The 21,445-nt window shown below is 39.3% G+C and overlaps 1 protein-coding gene and 1 long non-coding RNA gene across 2 annotated transcripts in view; both read right to left on the bottom strand.

The window, feature by feature from the left end:
- The window catches only part of LOC133630439 (uncharacterized), a 102,129-nt gene that overhangs the window by 1,307 nt on the left and 79,377 nt on the right, over nt 1-21,445 (bottom strand). The gene's annotated exons all lie outside the window — the stretch shown is intronic.
- pip4k2aa (phosphatidylinositol-5-phosphate 4-kinase, type II, alpha a) overlaps nt 1,232-21,445 on the bottom strand; it is a 48,636-nt gene continuing 28,422 nt past the window's right edge. The window contains 9 exon segments of the mRNA XM_062021198.1: nt 1,232-4,201; nt 7,043-7,145; nt 7,234-7,336; nt 7,339-7,434; nt 7,437-7,479; nt 7,610-7,723; nt 18,679-18,717; nt 18,804-18,950; nt 19,877-20,029. Of these exon segments, the coding sequence (XP_061877182.1) occupies nt 4,121-4,201; nt 7,043-7,145; nt 7,234-7,336; nt 7,339-7,434; nt 7,437-7,479; nt 7,610-7,723; nt 18,679-18,717; nt 18,804-18,950; nt 19,877-20,029 (879 nt within the window). The 3' untranslated portion in view covers nt 1,232-4,120.

The raw sequence follows: 21,445 nt of genomic DNA, 5'->3' as shown, positions 1-21,445 counted from the left end.
AGCGGGGGTGTATAATCTAGACCGGAAGAGTTAGGGCTGCATGGGATTCTGGGTATTGGTTGTGTTGTGTTTATGTTGTGTTACGGTGGGATGTTCTCCAGAAATGTGTTTTTCATTCTTTTTTGGTGTGGGTTCACAGTGTGGCGCATATTTGTAACGTAACAGTGTTAAAGTTGTTTGATACGGCTACCGTCAGTGTAAGCTGTGTGGCTGATGACTAAGTATGCTTTGCTGTCTCCTATGTGCATATAAAATGTACATTCAACATGTGGCCGGGCTGGCACGCTGTTTGCAAATGCTGTAGAGAACAATTACTACAGTGCAATCAGGGCACTCCCTTTATTTAGTAATTAGAGTGAAAATAGGATTATATTATCCCTGGGAGTTATCTAGGAGAGGCACTGAGATCCATAAATCTCCTGGGAAAATCGGGGGGGTCGGTAAGTATACAGCTGAGCCGCATCAGAGTGGTCAAAGAGCCGCATGCGGCTCCGGAGCCGCGGGTTGCCGACCCCTAGTCTAAACTAATTTCAGCAGTTAGCCCTGTTGATAACTGACTGGCACTTTATGTTCAAATGTGTTGAGGGGTAGCTTTGGTTTTATTATAAATGTTGGATATTAGTTTTTTTTTAAATGTTTTGCTATGTGAATACTGGCACCAATTAAATACACGAAACGTGAACAACTGTTGGCTTCACAGTGTAGCTTATGGTGAACATTTCAAAATGAAGAGCTTTTCAGCCAGCCCTCTCAGAAAAACTGTCGACTTTTAAAGCAAACGGGTACTCACGTATTGCACCAACCTGTGTTTAAGTGACTGTATGTTGTCGTGTAGATCCATTTTTATTCAGAAAGATTTACAAAATATTTTCGGCTGGTTTACCCGCCACTCAATCAAGCAAAACGGGGACACGTAATATGGACAGGACTGAACCATTTGATAGAAAAAATAGGGGGGTGACCTATATTAAAAGCTCTCCGAATTTTTACTTCTCCGTAATAAAGACTAATATTAACACTTGGTCTATTTTTACATCAGTAATGGTTCATTTTGTGGTAGTATTCCAAAGTATTAATTGAACTGTGTATTTTATTTTACGATGTTTTCTTAACACCCCCATAGTGAGTGTACTGTTTCTTTACGTTGCTCCAATGACAAAATGGGTATGTTGATATGATTTGTAAGGCCAACATTTTCATGGGGTTAGGATTTGAAATGAACATAAAACACAAACCACCATTTTAGTCAAGCAGAACAAGTGATTTAATTGGTTTGAGTGAATGCTTATGGAATGGATTGTATTATTAAATGTATCAATAAACATCTTTTTTTGTTGGCCGTTATGCCACTGAACACACCCGCTTTTCTAATTTATTAATGGAAATAGTTTTGAAAATTAAAAGCCAAATAAAGGAGATTTTAAAAGTCTACCTGACCTTCAGTTCTGTGCAGCATTTGATACCAAAACACAAGGTGTCTTCCTTTTTGACATCTCCCAGTGCATGAAAAACACAAACAATTGATGCAGAGACAATGTCCTTTGAGCTCATTTGGTTTGCTGAAAAGAAAATATTTTGGCAAGTTGACAGACAGCTGCAGAGCTCATTCACAAGCAAAGACCACAAATATGCATTTGAAGGCCCAGCAGCAAGGAAGTCTACCACTGCTGGAGTCTGACAGTGGCTCCTACTCAGTTACTTCAATTAAAACAATAAAACAAATGATCATTCTCCCCGCATGCACTGCTGTCGCCATTTGTGTGTAAAAGGAAGCCTCCAGGGCCTAAAAGAACATACTACAGGATGAAAGTGAAACTTGTTTTTGCATCTCATAACCAAGAGTGTGTATATTATCCAATTGTTGTTTTTTTCAACACACAAAATAAGTAGAAGCAAGAAAACAGAAGTCAGGGTAAGAAGCAAAGAGTTACACAACCAAAAAATTGATAAGATAGTTGACATCCAGGATGAGCACAACAAGGCGCAATCACAACACACACTCTACACACACACAGATTAAAAAGGCAGAGAATAATCGCAAAGATGAATTTGTCTTAGCCACAATCTCAAAAGGGGACACAGCTTGTTATAGGTGGTTTGGACGCCATCGTTCAAATGGTTGAACATTTAAAAACATGTCTATACATACAGTGAAGGAGGTGTATTTGTAAAGGGGCATTGATACATGGCAAAAGTAAACACCTTATTATCAAAATAACATTTGACATTTATTTAAAAAAAAAAAGATTACAAAATATAAAATTAAATAATTTCGGAGTATAAAGGCACACATCTTGCACAGTGTAACAATGAAAACAAAGCATGGTGCGGGGTGTGGGTGCTATAAGACATAGAACAGCACACACAGGGACACAAAAAAGAACCTGAACAGGCACAACAACACTGACTTGAGAGATAAGGAAACTCAGTCCTGTGACATGCACATTTTTTTCCATAACTTTTTTTCTAAGCACATTGTAGAAATTCAAGCATAATAATTCTTCATTTACCACAGCACCGCCAGTCATCCCAAAGGTTGGCTCCGTTTTTGTCATTCTTTTAAAATACAACTTTATTCATGACTTAAATCCAATGTAAAAATATAAAATGTGAATATAATCTGATATCTACACAAACATATTGTGATGGAAGCTTTTGGTGGGTTAATATGTAGATCAAGGACATTACTTGTTTTAGTTGGTTATACATTACACAACGTCACACGCACAAACCACTTTTCTCACACACACACACACAGTATATATATTGCATTTCCCTTGATAAGACCGCATTGAATAATTGGGCTTGTTGTTCGTAACATTTGGTTCCTTTCCTCGTGTGCAAAATATATAACATGGACAAAAACTAGACACAAACTCCCGTATTATTTCACAAAAACACTTTCAAGAGAGGAGAAGGGCAATGTTACTGTAACACAAATGTGTGAGGGCTGCAACCGTATTTAAAAATCACCACAACCATTGGGAGTAAACGGTCGTCTCTCACGTGCACCGTCACCTGTACTGTGTTATGTAAATCAAACTATTGCAGGAGTGGATCATCAATTTTCTACTGTACTGTGAAGAGAAAAGTAGATGACAGCGTGAGTTGGGGAAAGTGCTGTACCAATCTAACTGGTACTGTTTTGTGTCATTTGTTGTGTTGCCAACAAAGCCTCAAATGTTTTTGCATAAAAAGTGAGCATCTTGCGAAGAGAACGCGGCCATCAATTAAAGTTTGTCCTACTCTGTTAGCGAACATGCAAGGACGCAATGTGGTTATTTTGTTGACAAACAGAAACCTTCTTGTTCCAATCTAATACTTTGCTGGTTGGTCCCCACATGGAGGTAAAGCCCTTGCAGCTCTTCTACATAAGCGAGAACGTGTGTATATGGACTGCAACGACAAATAAAAGTGCAAGATTTTGTTGTTTTGTTTTAAGGTGCTGATGGCAAAGAGCCTGTTCAGGGCTGCAGATGACTCCCCAAAAGAATCTAGACCCAAAGTTACTTTTTCACGGCTTATTCCCTGTCAGAGGACTTGAAAGATACTTCCCTTAGTTGTACTTACTCAGCCCGCAAAAAAACAAAAAAAAACCTAAAGGACAACATGCGTAGCGAGCGGCAAGAAGAACAAAAAGCTGGGCTGAGGTGGTGGTGCGTCAATGTTGGTTCTTGCCGAGCACCGTTTGGAAGACAGTTACTTACTTTCTAAAATGCAGCATCGCGCTGCCTTTAACCCACCCTCCCCCCGCCCATCAGTCCAGACTCACACTCCACCTCCAGCCCTGTATAGGACGAGTCTGACGTAAAAACACCCAGAATGACGTGCGAGGCGCAAAACAAATAAAAAGCCACATTTCCACAAAAACGTCCATAGAAACAAATACAACTCATAAAGAGGAGAGGTTAACTGTAAACGAACAATGTTTTTAGCTGCTGCGGCGCGTGGCACCCACACTGTTAGAGAGGGCAAGGCCCAACAGAGACGGGGGGAGGAAAACGGGCAAGGACATGGCAGCACCTTATTTCCCTCACAATTTCCTTCCTCCGCCCTAAAACCCATTGCGCTTCTCCCTCCCTTCCCTGCGAAGCTGCGCGTCTCCCGGTGCTCGTGGGGGCTATGACAAAATAGTGTTGATGAAGTCGTAAAACCTCTTGGAGTACTGCTCTGGGTTCACGGTGGAGATCTCCGCTCCGGCCTGCAGAGAGAGAAAAATTGAATAACATGATTTATCGTGTTTGTATTGTCAATTAGAAGAGGCTATCAGGTGCCCAAATGATAATATTTTACTTAATTGATCAGAAAAGTGTCATTTATTTAGTAGAAATAATGTATCTGTTTACCAATCAGTACCCACAGAATTTGGCAATGTCGCTTTGGTGCCAATTCACCCAAATTTAACCAATTTGTGCAAACTATGTGAGGCCTCACACATTTAATGTCTGCAGCTTCCCTGCACATTTTGGACAACCGGCATCATTTTCACCAATTGAATTGGTTTCTGAGCATCGCTCAAACTCACACTTTGACTGTGTGATCAAAATGTATGTTTGTTTCTTGCCTAGATGAAGCAGGGACAACAACAACGTGTCTTTATTGATCAAACAACACAATTCTCATCCTCTCGTGCAGGTCTATGCTAATTATTTGCCACTAATTTTATTTCTAGAAATGCTCCTATAGTTTGAAGGGCTTATTACTTATTTTTAGTCATTAACTTTACATCATAATCTTAATTTTAGCATGAATAATTATTTTTGTCTATTGTGGTTTTAGAATTTTAAAATTGAAAAAGTAACTATTCAAATAAGATATTTTGGATTTCCATCCATCCATCCATTTTCTACCGCTTGTCCCTCTCAGGGTGGCGGGGGTGACTGGAGCTTATCCCAGCTGCACTCAGGCGGAAGGCGGGGTACACCCTGGACAAGTCGCCACCTCATTGCAGGGCCAACACAGATAGACAACATTCCCACTCACATTCACAAACTAGGGCCAATTTACTGTTGCCAATCAACCTACCCCGAGGTGCATGTCTTTGGAGGTGGGAGGAAGCCAGGGGAGAACATGCAAACTCCACACGGAAAGACCCAGGACCTTCTTATTGTAAGGCACACACACTAGTGCCTGTGCCACCGTGCTGCTACATCCCGATAATGCTTAATTTAAGAAATGCAAGTAATTGTTTTCAGAATAAAATAGTTATTTATGAATGTACAATTCTCAATTTAGGATGTCTTATCAAGTAAAATTAACTAGCTGCCTGGACAGACAATTTCACTAGTTTTTAGTATTTTTCCCCTAAAGTCTAGTCTTTTTTATCGTATATTCTGTCAGGTCTTTTTTGCAGTGCAGACCTACTTATTGTTTCTGTCTACATTGTTAAGCCTTCTGGGTAATGCAGTATATAAACAATTACTTGCTAGTTTACATGTATTAGCAATTCTGACATATCAAAGAGGCAGCATTTACATCTTAAAGATGTTGTGTGATAATCTCTCATTGTCTTTCATTTAACAACAATAATTAGTGCTATAGATCACTATCAACATTTCTCAAATGCTTTTAAATGTGGTAAATGTGTTGGAACATAAATACATATTTAAGATGGGCAAACACTTTTCAAGCGTAAAATACAGTTGTGGACAACAGAGGAGACAGCAAATAAAAATGAAGCCTTTGGTGGTGTTTATTTCTGTAATTATAATTAATTATTAACATTATTAGGTATAATTAAAACAATACAGAAATTTGACAATAAGCTCAGAGTATGTGCTTTTACTGTTTAGTCTGTGGTATAAAACGAGTAAAACATCAAGATAGTATTTGTTTACATGTTTTTGTTGAAATTATGTACTTTTAAGGTTAGGGTTAAAAGGAACACTTAAAACATTGATAATAAATTGGAAAAATCACAAGTTGACTTAATTGTAAAGAAAACAAAATAAGCCTCAAATCAAAGCATTGCATCTTCTGCCGTAAATTTCTGACAAAATCTGGCACAACAATGCCCCCAAAAGCAGCGAAATGCTAGTGACGTATTGTGACAGGACAGACTCAACTGCATTGTAGCTACCTTAAATTCTGGACTGTAAGGCGCTTCTTTTTTGCTAAGCTTTGAACCCTGCGGCTTATAAAACGGTGCTGTTAATTGGTGGATTTTTCTTTGCTGACAATCATAATGCAAGTAGTCAAAACAATACAAAGAAGCAAAAACATTGAAAAGGTGTGTTGTTCTTGTTATTGCGCCATCTTTTGGACGGGTTCGCTCCCTGTTTCTGTTTAGAGCTTTCAATCAGAAGTACAAGTGCCGTTCCGTCTTTTAGTCCACAGCGTTTCTACTCGTATGGATTCTTCTTTCATCACTCCAAGTAACGTTTGTTAGTTTTACAATACAACAAAAACTATTTATACTTACGGAACCGTCCTATGTGTGATGTCTGTAGGAGTGTTTTCATGCATATTTGTACGTGCTATCGTAATGTAATCAAGCGAGCGCTGTTGGCATTAGCTAATATGCCAACACATTTTCGAGTGTCTGTGGCATTCATTTTGTATTGTTTCAGTTTCACAAATTCCTTAGTAAATTCCCCAAAACGTCACCGTGGAGTTATTGAGTCTGTTTTAGCTGATTGGAGAGCTAGCTCCATGATGATGACTTCCATTTTACTGCAGTGTTACAGGCACCGTTTGGAAACAATCCAGGTGGGTAAATGAATATTAGTGAATTAGTGTAACAGTCACTAAATTAATATTTACAAAATCTTTCTGTGTAAATATCTCATTTCGCAACGTATATATCTGTGGCTTAAAGTCTGGTGCAGCTAATATACAGTATGTAAAGCTAGTTTTCCTTCTAAAATTTAGTGGGTGCCATACTCAACAGAAAAAATACAGCACATTAAAAAAAAGTAAAATATGTGCAACAGAAAGGTTGAGAAATAATGAGCTAAACAACTTGAAAATAGAAGCTCGTTGATACTAATATTGTTGGATGTTCTGGAAACCTTGGTGCTGTGTTACAAAAAAACTGTCTTACGCCATGTTTAACTGTCTTTGCGGCATGGGCAGCCTTCTTCTTGGCATCGTAATGTTGCAGGATGTCTATGATGGCCATGAAGTAAACTTCTTTCCTGGAGCAGCTGCAGGACAAAACCATTCCTTATCAGTACACAGTGTCCACCAGGGGGAGCTCTACCAGCACTGTGGGAGAGGAGAGCACAGGGACACTCACTGTCGCTGCTTTTGATGGCATAGACATCAATGGTGGGATCAAACTCTCCCGGCGACAGGGGCTTAGTGCTGTCCAGGGTGTTGCTGGGACTGTCAGGGGAGTCCCGATGACTCCCCCGTCGCTCTCCCCGCCCTCCTCCTCCGCCTCGTTGTCCTCGCTCTCCACCTCCTCCTGCTCGGCTCGCTCAACGTCGTGATCCCGACCAGCAGGCTGTAGTCCATGAGCTTTAGCTGTGCCAGGAACTGGGGAAGGTGGAGCAAGCGAGATATCAGGGGATTAAGGATGGAGGGATCAGAAAGTATGTAGTCATTAAAAAGAAAACACAATGTCCTCAAAACAGGAGCTAATCGTGCAAGACATGGACAGACATACCTCCACATCTTTCCTGAGCTTTTCAAGAAACATTTTCTTGTTCTCGTCATCGATGCAGATCTTCTGCCCGTCGTTGATGAAGTCATTGTCCTTGTAGGTCGGCAGCTCCTTAGCCTAACCGTCGCAGCACGGGGGATTAGCGTGACAACAATTAGAAAAGTACACTCTAATTCATGGATGCATGCAGCAGAACTGGGCGAAAACATGGCAGAATGCTGCTGCTATGATAATTTTCAACATACGTCGGGATATTTTAAATAACCAGTTTAAACGTACAGTGACAGAAACATCAGTATTCTTGTGTTTTCCCCAGTGTTTTACAACATCATAGTTTTGAAAACGGGTATTTCAACATGTGCATTTTCTTTGAATGGTAACAAGAAGTGCAAAGATGGAGCCTGTTGAAACACCTGGTAGCACTATAACCGAGGCTACTGTCAGTGGTTTGTAAGATAGGTCTGCCTGTCCAGCAGAAGCACAGGCAGTCCTATCCAACCCAAGGCTGACCTCGTTTTAAGCTACAGTGATTTATGAAGTGCATGCAGCATGCGCATAGGAATGTACAGATCCATCTGATGCAGTATTCTCAAAACACCACATTTTATTTTTTCAACTATGACCTCAAACAGATATACAGTAGATCCCCCGCTATTTCTAAGGCTTACGTTCCTCGACCTCTCCCCAAGATAGTGAAAAAAACAAATAATGTTTTTTTACTATTCGTCTTATTTTGTAACTTCTGTAGAACCAGCATCCTATACAGTAGACATTAGATTTTGGTCTATTTATTTTGTCAGTTATAGGAGCGTTTTTAAGGACCTTTTGCAAAAAAGCTAGCCAAATATCATCTCTATGACAGCACTTTAGTCTTTTTAGGAATCTGCTGCAAAAATGTGAGTCTCTCACATGTTTCTTTAACTGAACTTGTGGCCACTAGTTGAATAGCCCAAATGATGAAAAAGAGAATACCTTAAATGGAACCTTGAGGAACACCACTACCATAACTAAAGAAGTTTTACTAATGACTGCAGTCAAAGTAAACAAGCTATACAGCAACACAAACATGTGTTACTGCCAAAATGGAGAGGACTTAACTTGAGTAAGGCTTCTGTTACGTAAATCACAACTTTGGACTCCAGTGTTCTGTTTGCTAGCAAGGTTAAAATGCTAGCATCTTCCAATGTTTTAACAGTTGTCCAAGTTCCTCTCTACCAGTGTTTCTTAACCATAGGGCCGGGCCCCCTGGAGGTCAGCCCAAAAATATATGTTTCTCGGCTGTGGTCCGTATGGGCTGCAGGGGTACTCAGTTGTAATACACTTTTCCACCACGCAGTAATGACAATATCAATTAAACTGAAGAAGTCAGGAGCTTAAAGGCCTACTGAAATGAAATGTTTTTATTTAAACGGGGATAGCAGATCCATTCTGTGTCATCCTTGATCATTTTGCGATATTGCCATATTTTTGCTGAAAGGATTTAGTATAGAACAACGTCGATAAAGTTCGCACTTTTGGTCTCTGATAAAAAAAAACCTTGCCCCTACTGGAAGTAGCGTGACGTTGTCAGTTGTTTACTCCCTCATATTTCCCTATTGTTTTCAACGCAGCTAGAGCTATTCGGACCATTACCCCATTAATTTGAGCGAGGATGAAAGATTCGTGGACGAGGAACGTTAGAGTGACGGACTAGAATGCAGTGAAATACATATTTTTTTTCGCTCTGACCGTAACTTAGGTACAAGCTGGCTCATTGGATTCCACACTCTCTCCTTTTTATATTGTGGATCACGGATTTGTATTTTAAACCACCTCGGATACTATATCCTCTTGAAAATGAGAGTCGAGAACGCGAAATGGACATTCAGTGCCTTTTATCTCCACGACAATACATCGACGAAGCTCTTTAGCATGAGCTAACGTGATAGCATCTGTCTCAAATGCAGATAGAAACAAAATAAATAAATCCTGACTGGAAGGATAGACAGAAGATCAACAATACTATTAAACCATGTACATGTAACTACACGGTTAAAGGCCTACTGAAACCCACTACTACCGACCACGCAGTCTGATAGTTTATATATCAATGATGAAATCTTAACATTATAACACATGCCAATACGGCCGGGTTAACTTATAAAGTGACATTTTAAATTTGCCGCTAAACTTCCGGTTCGAAACGCCTCTGAGGATGACGTATGCGTGTGACGTAGCCCGACGAACACGGGTATGCCTTCCACATTGAAGCCGATATGAAAAAGCTCTGTTTTCATTTCATAATTCCACAGTATTCTGGACATCTGTGTTCGTGAATCTGTTTCAATCATGTTCATTGCATTATGGAGAAGGAAGCCAAGCAAGCAAAGAAGAAAGTTGTCGGTGCGAAATGGACGTATTTTTCGAACGTAGTCAGCCACAACAGTACACAGCCGGCGCTTCTTTGTTTACATTCCCGAAAGATGCAGTCAAGATGGAAGAACTCGGATAACAGAGACTCTAACCAGGAGGACTTTTGATTTGGATACACAGACGCCTGTAGGGAACTGGGACAACACAGACTCTTACCAGGATTACTTTGATTTGGATGACAAAGACGCAGACGTGCTACTGTGAGTATGCAGCTTTGGCTTTTTTTTGCGTATGTACGTAACTTTTTTAAAATATATAAGCTTTATGAACCTTGGGTTAGGTGAACGGTCTTTTGGGCTGAGTGATTGTGTGTGTTGATCATGTGTTTGAATTGTATTGGCGTGTTCTATGGAGCTAGGAGCTAGCAGAGGAGCTAGGAGCTAGCATAACAAACACGCAGGTGTTATTATGCAGGATTAATTTGTGGCATATTAAATATAAGCCTGGTTGTGTTGTGGCTAATAGAGTATATATATGTCTTGTGTTTATTTACTGTTGTAGTCATTCCCAGCTGAATATCAGGTACCGTGAGTATGCAGCCTTGGCTGCTAAACATTCGATAACTTGACCGTATGTGCGCGTCACGTACGTAACTTTTTAAAAATATATAAGCTTTATGAACCTTGGGTTAGGTAAACGGTCTTTTGGGCTGAGTGATTGTGTGTGTTGATCAGGTGTTTGTATTGTATTGGCGTGTTCTATGGAGCTAGGAGCTAGCAGAGGAGCTAGGAGCTAGCATAACAAACACGCAGGTGTTTTTATGCAGGATTAATTTGTGGCATATTAAATATAAGCCTGGTTGTGTTGTGGCTAATAGAGTATATATATGTCTTGTGTTTATTTACTGTTGTAGTCATTCCCAGCTGAATATCAGGTACCGTGAGTATGCAGCCTTGGCTGCTAAACATTCGATAACTTGACCGTATGTGCGCGTCACGTACGTAACTTTTTAAAAATATATAAGCTTTATGAACCTTGGGTTAGGTAAACGGTCTTTTGGGCTGAGTGATTGTGTGTGTTGATCAGGTGTTTGTATTGTATTGGCGTGTTCTATGGAGCTAGGAGCTAGCAGAGGAGCTAGGAGCTAGCATAACAAACACGCAGGTGTTTTTATGCAGGATTAATTTGTGGCATATTAAATATAAGCCTGGTTGTGTTGTGGCTAATAGAGTATATATATGTCTTGTGTTTATTTACTGTTGTAGTCATTCCCAGCTGAATATCAGGTCACCCCCGGCTCTCACAGCATCTTCCCTATCTGAATAGCTTCAACTCCCCACTAGTCCTTCACTTGCACTTTACTCATCCACAAATCTTTCATCCTCGCTCAAATTAATGGGGAAATTGTCGCTTTCTCGGTCCGAATCTCTCTCACTTCATGCGGCCATCATTGTAAACAATAGGGAACTTTGCGTATATGTTCAACTGACTACGTCACGCTACTTCCGGTAGGGGCAAGCCTTTTTTTTATCAGATACCAAAAGTTGCAATCTTTATCGTCGTTGTTCTATACTAAATCCTTTCAGCAAAAATATGGCAATATCGCGAAATGATCAAGTATGACACATAGAATAGATCTGCTATCCCCGTTTAAATAAAAAAAATTCATTTCAGTAGGCCTTTAATAGATCTCAGCCTGGCAAAGCTTAACAATGCTGTTGCTAACGACGCTAAGGCTGATTTAGCAACTTAGCAACCGGACCTCACAGAGCTATGATAAAAGCATTAGCCCTCCACCTACGCCAGCCAGCCCTCATCTGCCCAGCTCATCAACACCCGTGCTCACCTGCGTTCCAGCGATCGACGGCGCGACGAAGGACTTCACCCGATCATCCGTGCGGTGGCCGGTTAGCATCGGCTAGCGCGTCTGCTATCCAAGTGAGTAATCCTTGTTGTGTTGCTACAGCCAGCCGCTAATACACCGATCCCACCTACAACGTTCTTCTTTGCAGCCTCCATTGTTCATTAAACAAATTGCAAAAGATTCACCAACACAGATGTCCAGAATACTGTGGAATTATGAAACGAAAACAGAGCTTTTTTGTATTGTATTCAATGGGGAAGGCATACCTCTGTTCCCCGGGCTACGTCACGCGCATACGTCACCCTCCGAAGGCTTTTTCAACCGGAAGTGTGGCGGGAAATTTAAAATTGCACTTTATAAGTTAACCCGGCCGTATTGGCATGTGTTGCAATGTTAAGATTTCATCATTGATATATAAACTATCAGACTGCGTGGTCGGTAGTAGTGGGTTTCAGTAGGCCTTTAAGTCATAGAGAAGTGCACAAATTATGACTGAAGTGGTGAAGCTGTATTTCCATTTTCATTTAAACATTATTAACAGTTTATTTAAGAAAAATATATTTATTATTATTTCTTAGGTTATAATTTTATTTTCGCACTCTGGAATTGTATATACCGTACATTTGTCATTAGTTTTAGGAGTCCCTTCTTTTGTAGTATATTGGATTAGTATTTATTTTTGTAATCAGCCTGACCTTAGCCTTGATAATAATATTTGAGATTAAAACATGGTTTCATATCATTTGACAATGTTTATCCTGTCAAACTGTAAATTGGTGATATAATTATTGAATATGATTAAAATCAAGAGTAAGATTACTTATTCAGTGTTAATATTTGAGTGGGCCCTGGACTCCTCTGTAGTAGAAAAGTTGGCCCCTGAAGTCAAACAGGTTAAGAACACCTGCTCTATTCAACAGGTGTACTGTAATGTTTGTAGGAATTTGCTGCAAAAATGTTTGTCTCCCAAGTTTTGAACCAAATTTGTTCCTCGGGCCGCCAGTTGAATAGCCCTGCCCTAAAACATGCCTAAAATAGGCTAAATACGGACACTAAGCAAACTTTTATTTGGATTTGAAAATTTTCTTAATCAAACTTTAATTTTAATTTGGTGCATGTTTTGTTTTAAAACAAATTAATGGGAAAAACATTGAACATTGTTCATTGATTATATTTAGTGGAAAAACATTTAGCATCATTAAAACAACAAAATATTAGATTTGAAAATAAAAAATCCTGCTTCGGGGAAATGTACTCATCCCGATAAATGTGCAATGACTGTACAGGCGTACAGTATAAAGAATTGTATAGTGGTACGTGCACTCCACAATTATCTTCAAAAATGTAAAACTGTAAAGACAGGATTCAATTTTCACAGACAATTTCCCCTTGTGTTCGCATACAGTCTTGGTTAACGGGCGGCAAAACATTTTGCGCAACAAACTCCCCGCGTAACATTCCATGGAATGTATTTCACATTGTTTTCTTTATGTACAACTAATTATTCTCTATAAAATGTGTTTTGTGTTTGTAGTTGTGGGTGTCTGGAACAGATTTATTGGTTTTACATTATTAAGGGGAAATCGTTTTTGTACGATTTGGTCTTCCTAACAAAAAACGAGGTATTATTGTATTCATGTTAGGCGGTAAAGCAAATGCCTTTCTGTAAATAGGCTGGGATCTGCTGTATTCATTTAGCGATATTGTTTTGATTTTACACATTTTTAATGCATCTGTTAGATCCATACACTGTTGAAAAAAATGTTGGAATCAAAGACAAGAAACGTATTTGCTAGCTGCACTCTAAAATAAATAACTATTTAGGTGTCTAAAAATGGGAATACTGTTAATTGGGGACAAGCTACTGCAATCCTGCCAGGAGCCTGTAAGTGGAAGAGGTGTTTTCGTGAGAATGGGGGTCCAATATTTAGCAGGAAATGAGGTAACAAGGGAGGCAACAACAGCAGTTTGGCTACAACAGCGTTTCTATGGCAGCAGAAGAGCAGCAACACAATTGTAGCGGTAGCTCAGACATCATACAGACATACATACACACATTTATAGATTACACCTTTACACAGATGGAACACATAAAACACCGGACAAAAGAGGACATTTGAGCACATATAAACAGACATGGACCTTAAATATGCAATAAAATTTAGGTTGATAATTGGCTGCAATGCATGCAGAAGATGCACGTTACGAGACCTCAGCAAATCACATGAAAAAACTCAGCTCAGTAAGCATCCAAGGAGTATTTTTTCGTGATTTTTTTTGGCAACACTTATACCTATAAGATCATTGCTGATGTTACGGGAGCCATGGCAATGCCGTGGAAGATATCAGACTTAATTCAGTGATCATCAAAGACTAACTGTACCTCTCTCTTGTTTTTTTGGCTTTTGAAACACAAAGGGCATCATCATTTTTGAATTTTTTTACAGAAGATCAAGAAATCATCAGATTTACAGCAGAAACACATTTCTTGATGCCACAGCTAAGGTAAACGTTTTTGTGGCTAACTATTGTATTACACATAGTCACTGCTTTTAAAATGACCTTTGTTTGAACCCAAAAAATAGGAAGAACTACACCAGTAAGGATTTGTTAACATTACCGGTAGTTATCCCTCCAGGATTTCACGGGACTTTTCTGTGATTGTTGCAGTCTAAAATGCCTGAACTTGCGGAAGCTTTTTTTTTAAAGTTGCGATGATTTAAAGCCTTTTTTTAAATAAAATGTTATCAATTTGTAGCATTTGTCAATGTTTTAAGTGTTCTTTGTAAATTTGTAACACAAAAAGAACTGGATTTTAAGAAAAATTGGAAAACACAATGATAATGATGTTTTACTTGTTTTATTCCACACAGCCTTGAAAGTATAGATGGCAGGAAAAATACATACTCAGAGCTCATTGTCAAATCACTGTACTGTTTTAAATATTAGTAAAAATTAATTGTAAATTAAAGAGAAACACCACTATTGGCTTCCTTATTGTTGTCCACAAGTTGAAGACATTCTCCGTGTTTATTTTACGCTTGAAAAGTGTTTGTCCATCTTAAACAGTCAATTATGTTAAACACAAATACTCTTGCATGTGAAGAGCATTTGCGAACTGTTGAGAGTGAACTATAGCACAATTTTTTCTTGGTAAATGACGATGAGAGGTTATCATCACACTTCACCATCTCTAACATGTAAAGCCTCTCTGTTAGGTCAGTATTGGGAATGAAAATATGTTTAATTGTCTTACGATGGTGAATAAAGGTTGAATAAATATATAACATGTAAACTAGGAAGTAAATGTTGATATACAACATTGGAAGTATCTCTGAGCTATGCAAGAAGCTCAATGGTGCCTTTTGAGCAATAAAGAGTTGATATATTGTTACATGCTGTGGATCCTGCTTCGTCTACACAAGGAAAACATAAGTTTTTATTAGACAGTTAAGTTAAAGTTAAGTTGACGTGCGTGATGTCACGAATTCCTGGAGGGACTGTACAGTTAACATATTTTATGAAGGGTTTAATCATGTAACAGATGATCTTGGATGCAATTGTGTGCCATTAAGTACCACAACATCTCCCGAGTTAGCGTAACTATTAGTAACTGTACATTCTGTCACTGTGTTACAGCACATTTATATGTTCCCTTCAAACTGGGGAGCTAGTAAACGAGATGCTGTCAGTAAACAAGGAGGTAGTAGAGGACAGAATGCCAAGCGGAGCTGCTTCAGATGATGAGCACATGCTGTATTTAGAAAAAAAAAAGTGTCTATTCAGAGTCATCACTTGAATTGCCTTTTAACTACCTAAGGCGAATACTTGTCTGGGTGCCAACCCCCCTTATCCTCCCACTAGAAAATGAAACGGTTTGCCAGCAGTGAGGCAAGGAGCCAGTAAATCTCATTCTCGCCATCATAGTGTCGTCTCTATGACTCTCTGCATTTCTGACTCAAGAAATGCACTTTACTGAGAGGGCGGCAAAGGTTTACACTTTAACCATTTTGAAAAAAAACTGGCTGAGAAATTGGACAAAAGTTGATGAAAAGTGTGAAAAGTAATGTTCTTTAAATAACAGTGCATCCTGGAGAAGAAAGAGCCGTACAATAATAACTGGTTAGATAGATCATGCCTGGTATATGAGCCCTGGTTGTCTTACATCTCTTACGTGTTTCATGGCGCAGTAAAAGCGCGTAGCGATCCGCAGTGTTTGCAGCCTTTGCTGAACGTTACCAGATTTGGGCCGCGGGGGCACATCCTCTGGTGGGGGCGGCTGCTAGAAAAAGGGGGGTAACGGAGGGAGGGGCGGTCGGGGTGGAGGAAAGGAAAGGAGAGAAGAAAGGTAGGGAGGAAGGAAGGAAGTTGGAAGTAAAGGCAAAGTATTGAAAATGTAAAAGAACACAAGTGTTTTTTTTTTCTTCTTCTGAAACTGGAGGAGGGTTGGAGAGGGTATTCACGCGGAAAAATATGGAAGTTTAAAGAAAAATCCCTGACCAAGAAAGGAGGCTTGCAACTAAGCAAACAAAGAAACAACTGAATGCTCTTCAGGTGTGGCGCTACATCTACGCCCTTACAATTACGCTTGGTTAAATTAACATTAAGCAGTCCACACAACAGTCATACCAGCATGTGTGTGTGTGTACAGGTGCCCTACCTAGCTTACCTGTCCTAAATTGTGGACAGGTCAAGAGAAAACTACATGGTTGAAAATAACAACAATGTGCAACAGAATAGACACACACTAGAAACAACGTAACTATGAAAAAGATGCAGAAAAACACTTTATTGCATGCAGATAAGATGCATGCATGAAAGGGAGACAGTCATGCAGTCAGGGGAGAACCCTGCCATGCTCATGTATTTGAAGCCATTTTATAAACCCTCTTGTGAACATAGGCGTCTTTTGTTTGCTTCATTAATGAATAATTGCCGTTTAACACAGTGGCTCTATGTTATAACAGTTGCTTGACTAACATAATGTCCACATAAACATACAACAACTACAAGTGTACGGTCACAGATGACAACAACAGATCTGTTCCAAACACTTGACATTTCATGCAGAATATGTGATAAAAATCTGTAATTATGGAGATTCACAACAACTGACAAACCATTGCAAACACTTATGGTGTTTCATGTAAGAGCCAATACATCACCGGTAAATTTATAATTTTAAAAACTTACACATTTGCATTTTTTTGCACTCACCCGCAGCTTTGACCCCAGACACAAGGCTAAATTTAGTTGAGGGAGTTCCTGAAAGTCTGTCATACCTCACTGCACCATAAACACAAACGGAAAATCCTTTTGAGACAAAAAACATGTCTCATATTTTAGGCCTTACCGGAAAGACCTGGATTTAAACAAAACAAAAAGTCCTAAAAGGCTGGATGATTACTGCAATGGTTATTGTCGGACATTGCATTACTAACTAATGCAACAAGCAGCTCTACAGTAATTAGTGGTCTGCACCAAGCAAGACAAACTGCTAGTGAATGTCAGAACATATAAATAAACACACATGAAGAGAAGAGCTACAGCATGGAGCCACTTTTTAGTGAGGCAAAAATGCTTCACTTTGACTGGACTCTGGGGCAATGGAAAAAAAAAGGGTCATTGGTCTGACGAGTCCAGAGTGATGGATGCATCAGGGATTAAGTGATGCAGCCAGCATGTCTAGTGTGGAACGTACAAGCCTAGAGGGGTTCTGTTTTGATCTGGACTTGCTTCACTTGATCACGTCTTGGTTCAGCAATGTGCCCAAAGAAATTAAAGTTAGCTGAAAATACTGAATGAGCTTTTTTCTCTCTGTTTTTCCTAATGGCACAAGCATGTTCCCCGATGACAATGCCAGGATTCATAGTGTTCAAGTCATGAAAAGAGTGGTTGAGGAAGCATGACACATCATTTTCATACATGGATTAGTCATCACAAAGTTGACTCAGATGACAATATTTTCAAAACCACTATCTGATTCTCCTATCATCAACACCATTGTTCATTAAATTTTTAGCAATGGAGCAAAAATTCACAAAAAATTATATTGAAACTGCATTAACTCATGACAAAAACAGACATTTGGTTTTGCTATACTTGGCCAAGTGGGGGCACACAAACAAGATCCACAGTTTTCTGGTTTTTCCGAGTGGACACTACAGGCAAAACAAATAGCACCCCAAAGTCAAGGCGTTTAAGAATTCTTCTGTATGCTACTTCCTTCATTCACAAAGTCAAAACACAATATAACCGATGATACAAACAAGTTTTGACTGACACATACACACAAATCACTCAGACAGAATAAAAATAATATCTGATCACCTAATAAATAGCACTCAGAAAGCACATGTACACAAAAACCCCAGTGTTTCACACACACGCGCACACACAGACAGCAAGCAGGGGAACTATTAGAGCAGCAGAAGCAAGGTTAGAAGGAATGAATCAAACTAAAACATATATGGCGTGCAGGGGACTGATGGAAGAGGTGCTAACTGAAGGAGTGAATCTTTATTCACGTCATGATCTTCTGAAGGGACAGCAGCCCTCAATTTGGAGTTTTTTTTGGGTTATCATGGACTGGGCACTAAATTAATTGGAATTACAGTTTCTTCTCTATTGTATATTAGTTAAATGTCTATTTTATAAATAGTTTGTGTTCCTGCGCTCTATGCCTTTCAAAACATATCAACATTGGCACGTCATTAGTGAACCGGTGAGTCTAGCAGAAATGGTCATAGAACCAAAATAACATGCTAGTAGGGTATGAAATCGTTGACTATGAATTAAATTTGTCAGTACAGTGTGTGTGTAGAAGGCGAACCAGATTCTCGACGGAAGACTGTACCTTCTCCTTGTCGCTAGCCTCTCGTGCCACAGTCGAACCCTAAACAAAAGTAAAAAAATTAAATGAAAAAATTTGACAGCTGTTTTTTTTCTTCTGCAGTGCATTTCTTCATGGTCCCCTCATACCTTAAGATCATATTTTTTGAAGACGGAAAGGCGGTGTGAGAAGACGTTGCGCGTAACGATCATGTAAGTAGCGTCTCCGTCCACGGTGAGACGGTACATCCCCAGAAACTGAGGGAGCAGCGTGTTGCCGTGGCACTCCACGATGAACTGCAAACATCACGTGAAATACATCAATAAATACAAATAACTGTAAATATTCTAGCAGCTACTCTGAGAATTAAATCAATGTAAATATATAGCATCTCACAACCCTGACATTTCAGCAACCATTTTTTAATGATAATATATCTTATAGTACAGTCGTATAGTATTCATACAGTATAGAAAATACTGAAAAAATGTCAACACAGAGCCATTTTTGCAGGGCTACTCAATTTGCGGCCCGGGGGCAAAATCTGGCCCCAAAATGACACTATACCTGTCCCGGAGTTCAATTCAAAACTTGTGAGACAAACATTTTTGCAGCAGATTCCTAAAACTCTTCAGTGCTTCTGTTGCATAGAGTAAACAAATTGGCAGATCCTGGAATTGACATTTTGACTCTGCTAGTAAACATAGATAACTAGAGTTGAAACATGTGCTATACTGAGGTGTTCCTAAGGCCCCCTTTAAGTCCTCTCCTTTTTTGCATTTTTCGTAATGTGATTTATGTAGCTAAGGTCTTGCTGGATTTTTAGGAAGTTTAACCGGTGTCCACCAGCGAGTTCAGTTAAAAAAATTGTGAGAAAGTCACATTTTTACAGCGGATTCTTAAAAAACACTAGAGTGCTGTGTCATAGAGATGATCTTTGACTAGAAATAATTTAATTAAATATCTCTGCATTATTGTGTACAGAGCAGATATACGAGTACAAAGATACTTGTATCTTGCCTGGTGGTCTTGGGCACTGAGGAGCTACAGTTCATAGAGTGAAACATTAATAGCAATAAAGACTGTTTTAAGTTTTTTCAAAGGACAGTAAATATAGACTGCTATACAAGCTGTACACTGACACAACTATCTTAAGATGGTGGCTGACATGTCGGGAGAGTGTTCCCTTATATGAGATACTGCATTGAGACAGTATTGTCACCTGATGGTACTTCTTGAGAATGTTGTGCATTTCCGCCACATCTTCGCTGCTGATGGTCTTGATGACGTAGCGCTTGTCATAGGAGGTATGGAAACGGGCCCCGCTTCTTCCCTGGGCCTCAGTGTTCAAGGGAGCGCTACGTGTCAGGGAGTTCTAAAAGAATGAGATTTGACAAATCGTGTGCCAAAATATTTAAGGTTGAAAAATGCTGACAGTGCATTACTTTTTGTAAGAATTGTATTGTTTCTGATATGATTTTTCTACTACTCAGCATAATCTCTACTGCACAGGTAAACATGCATATGAGCACATAAACATTTGCTTTTGCAGGTTCTTAAATCGATTCTGGTTGAACATTTGGCTGTCTTGACTCACTATCTTTACATTTTGCAACTATACAAAGCAATATTTGGACCAGATGGTAACGTGGGAAAAGGAAGGGTCCCTGTGGCTGCAACTTGTCAAGTTACCTAAAATGGCTATTTTGCAGCTTAGTAAACATTCACTAAAATATTGAGGGAAAAATGGATGTCAAATCATCATCATAAAAAAAGAAAGAAAGAAGAGACTGTTGATTTAACCTCCTGAGACCCCACATTCACTGCAGTGAATTTGTTTTTGTCAAAGTTGCAAATAAGCCAATTTATGCGAAACACAAATGTCCACTGCAGAAGATACTGGTTTTCAGGAGGATAAACTGAAACCGAAAGTTAATCCACACAAATAAATCCACAAGAAAAAGTCTGTCACCATAGAACCATGCGAGGATTCTGAGCCCACACATTGTGCCTGTCCAAACCTATCTGTAGACACAAACAGCTGCTGTCCAGACTTCGGGAGCTCAAAAGTAACATGATCCCATCATCCTGCCTCGATGCCTCATTCTCCAAGAATTCCTGATGTCCTATGCCCTTGGTTACCTCTCCCCTTGTCAACTATTGAGCATCTTTTGCGGCTGAGGAGTAACCTTTGAGGCGCACATACATTAATGTGCTGCGCAGCGGGATCTAAAATAGGTTGCTTCTTGAAGTGCATAAAAAGGCAGAACGACAATTCAGTTCCCCCCTTTTAACATCTAGATTTGATTTGACCAATATAAGTATATGAGCATAAACTGATGAAGCCTACTTGGATGAGAAGCGAAACATTTTCTAAGACAAACCAAACAGTCTAGTTTTGATCGGTTAAATGCCCTAAGATTACAATGACCTGGATGAATGAGAACGACTCCTTTTCTCAGTATTGAGGATGTTTCTAAGCTTACAAACAGGGGTCAAAACTAGGGATGGTCCCATCAGGGTCTGCCCATTCCAATAACGATTATCTATGAATGACATGGGCCAATTCCGATACTGATCACATGTATTAACTGTAATTTTTAGAATATATGTATGGTGAGTCCTATTGACATTGTAACACTATCAACAATATTTAAACTAGTTCCTTATTCTCTTTTATTACATATAATTGTTTTATCAAAAATAAAGTCAATGGTACACAATAACTAAACAAAAGTAAAAACTACTATCTCACTTTAGGCCTTAAAGTGATAAACTAGAGTGGATGAAC

Source organism: Entelurus aequoreus, linkage group LG15, assembly GCF_033978785.1.
Source record: "Entelurus aequoreus isolate RoL-2023_Sb linkage group LG15, RoL_Eaeq_v1.1, whole genome shotgun sequence".
Lineage (NCBI taxonomy): Eukaryota > Metazoa > Chordata > Actinopteri > Syngnathiformes > Syngnathidae > Entelurus > Entelurus aequoreus.
This window is presented reverse-complemented; position numbering and strand designations above follow the sequence as displayed.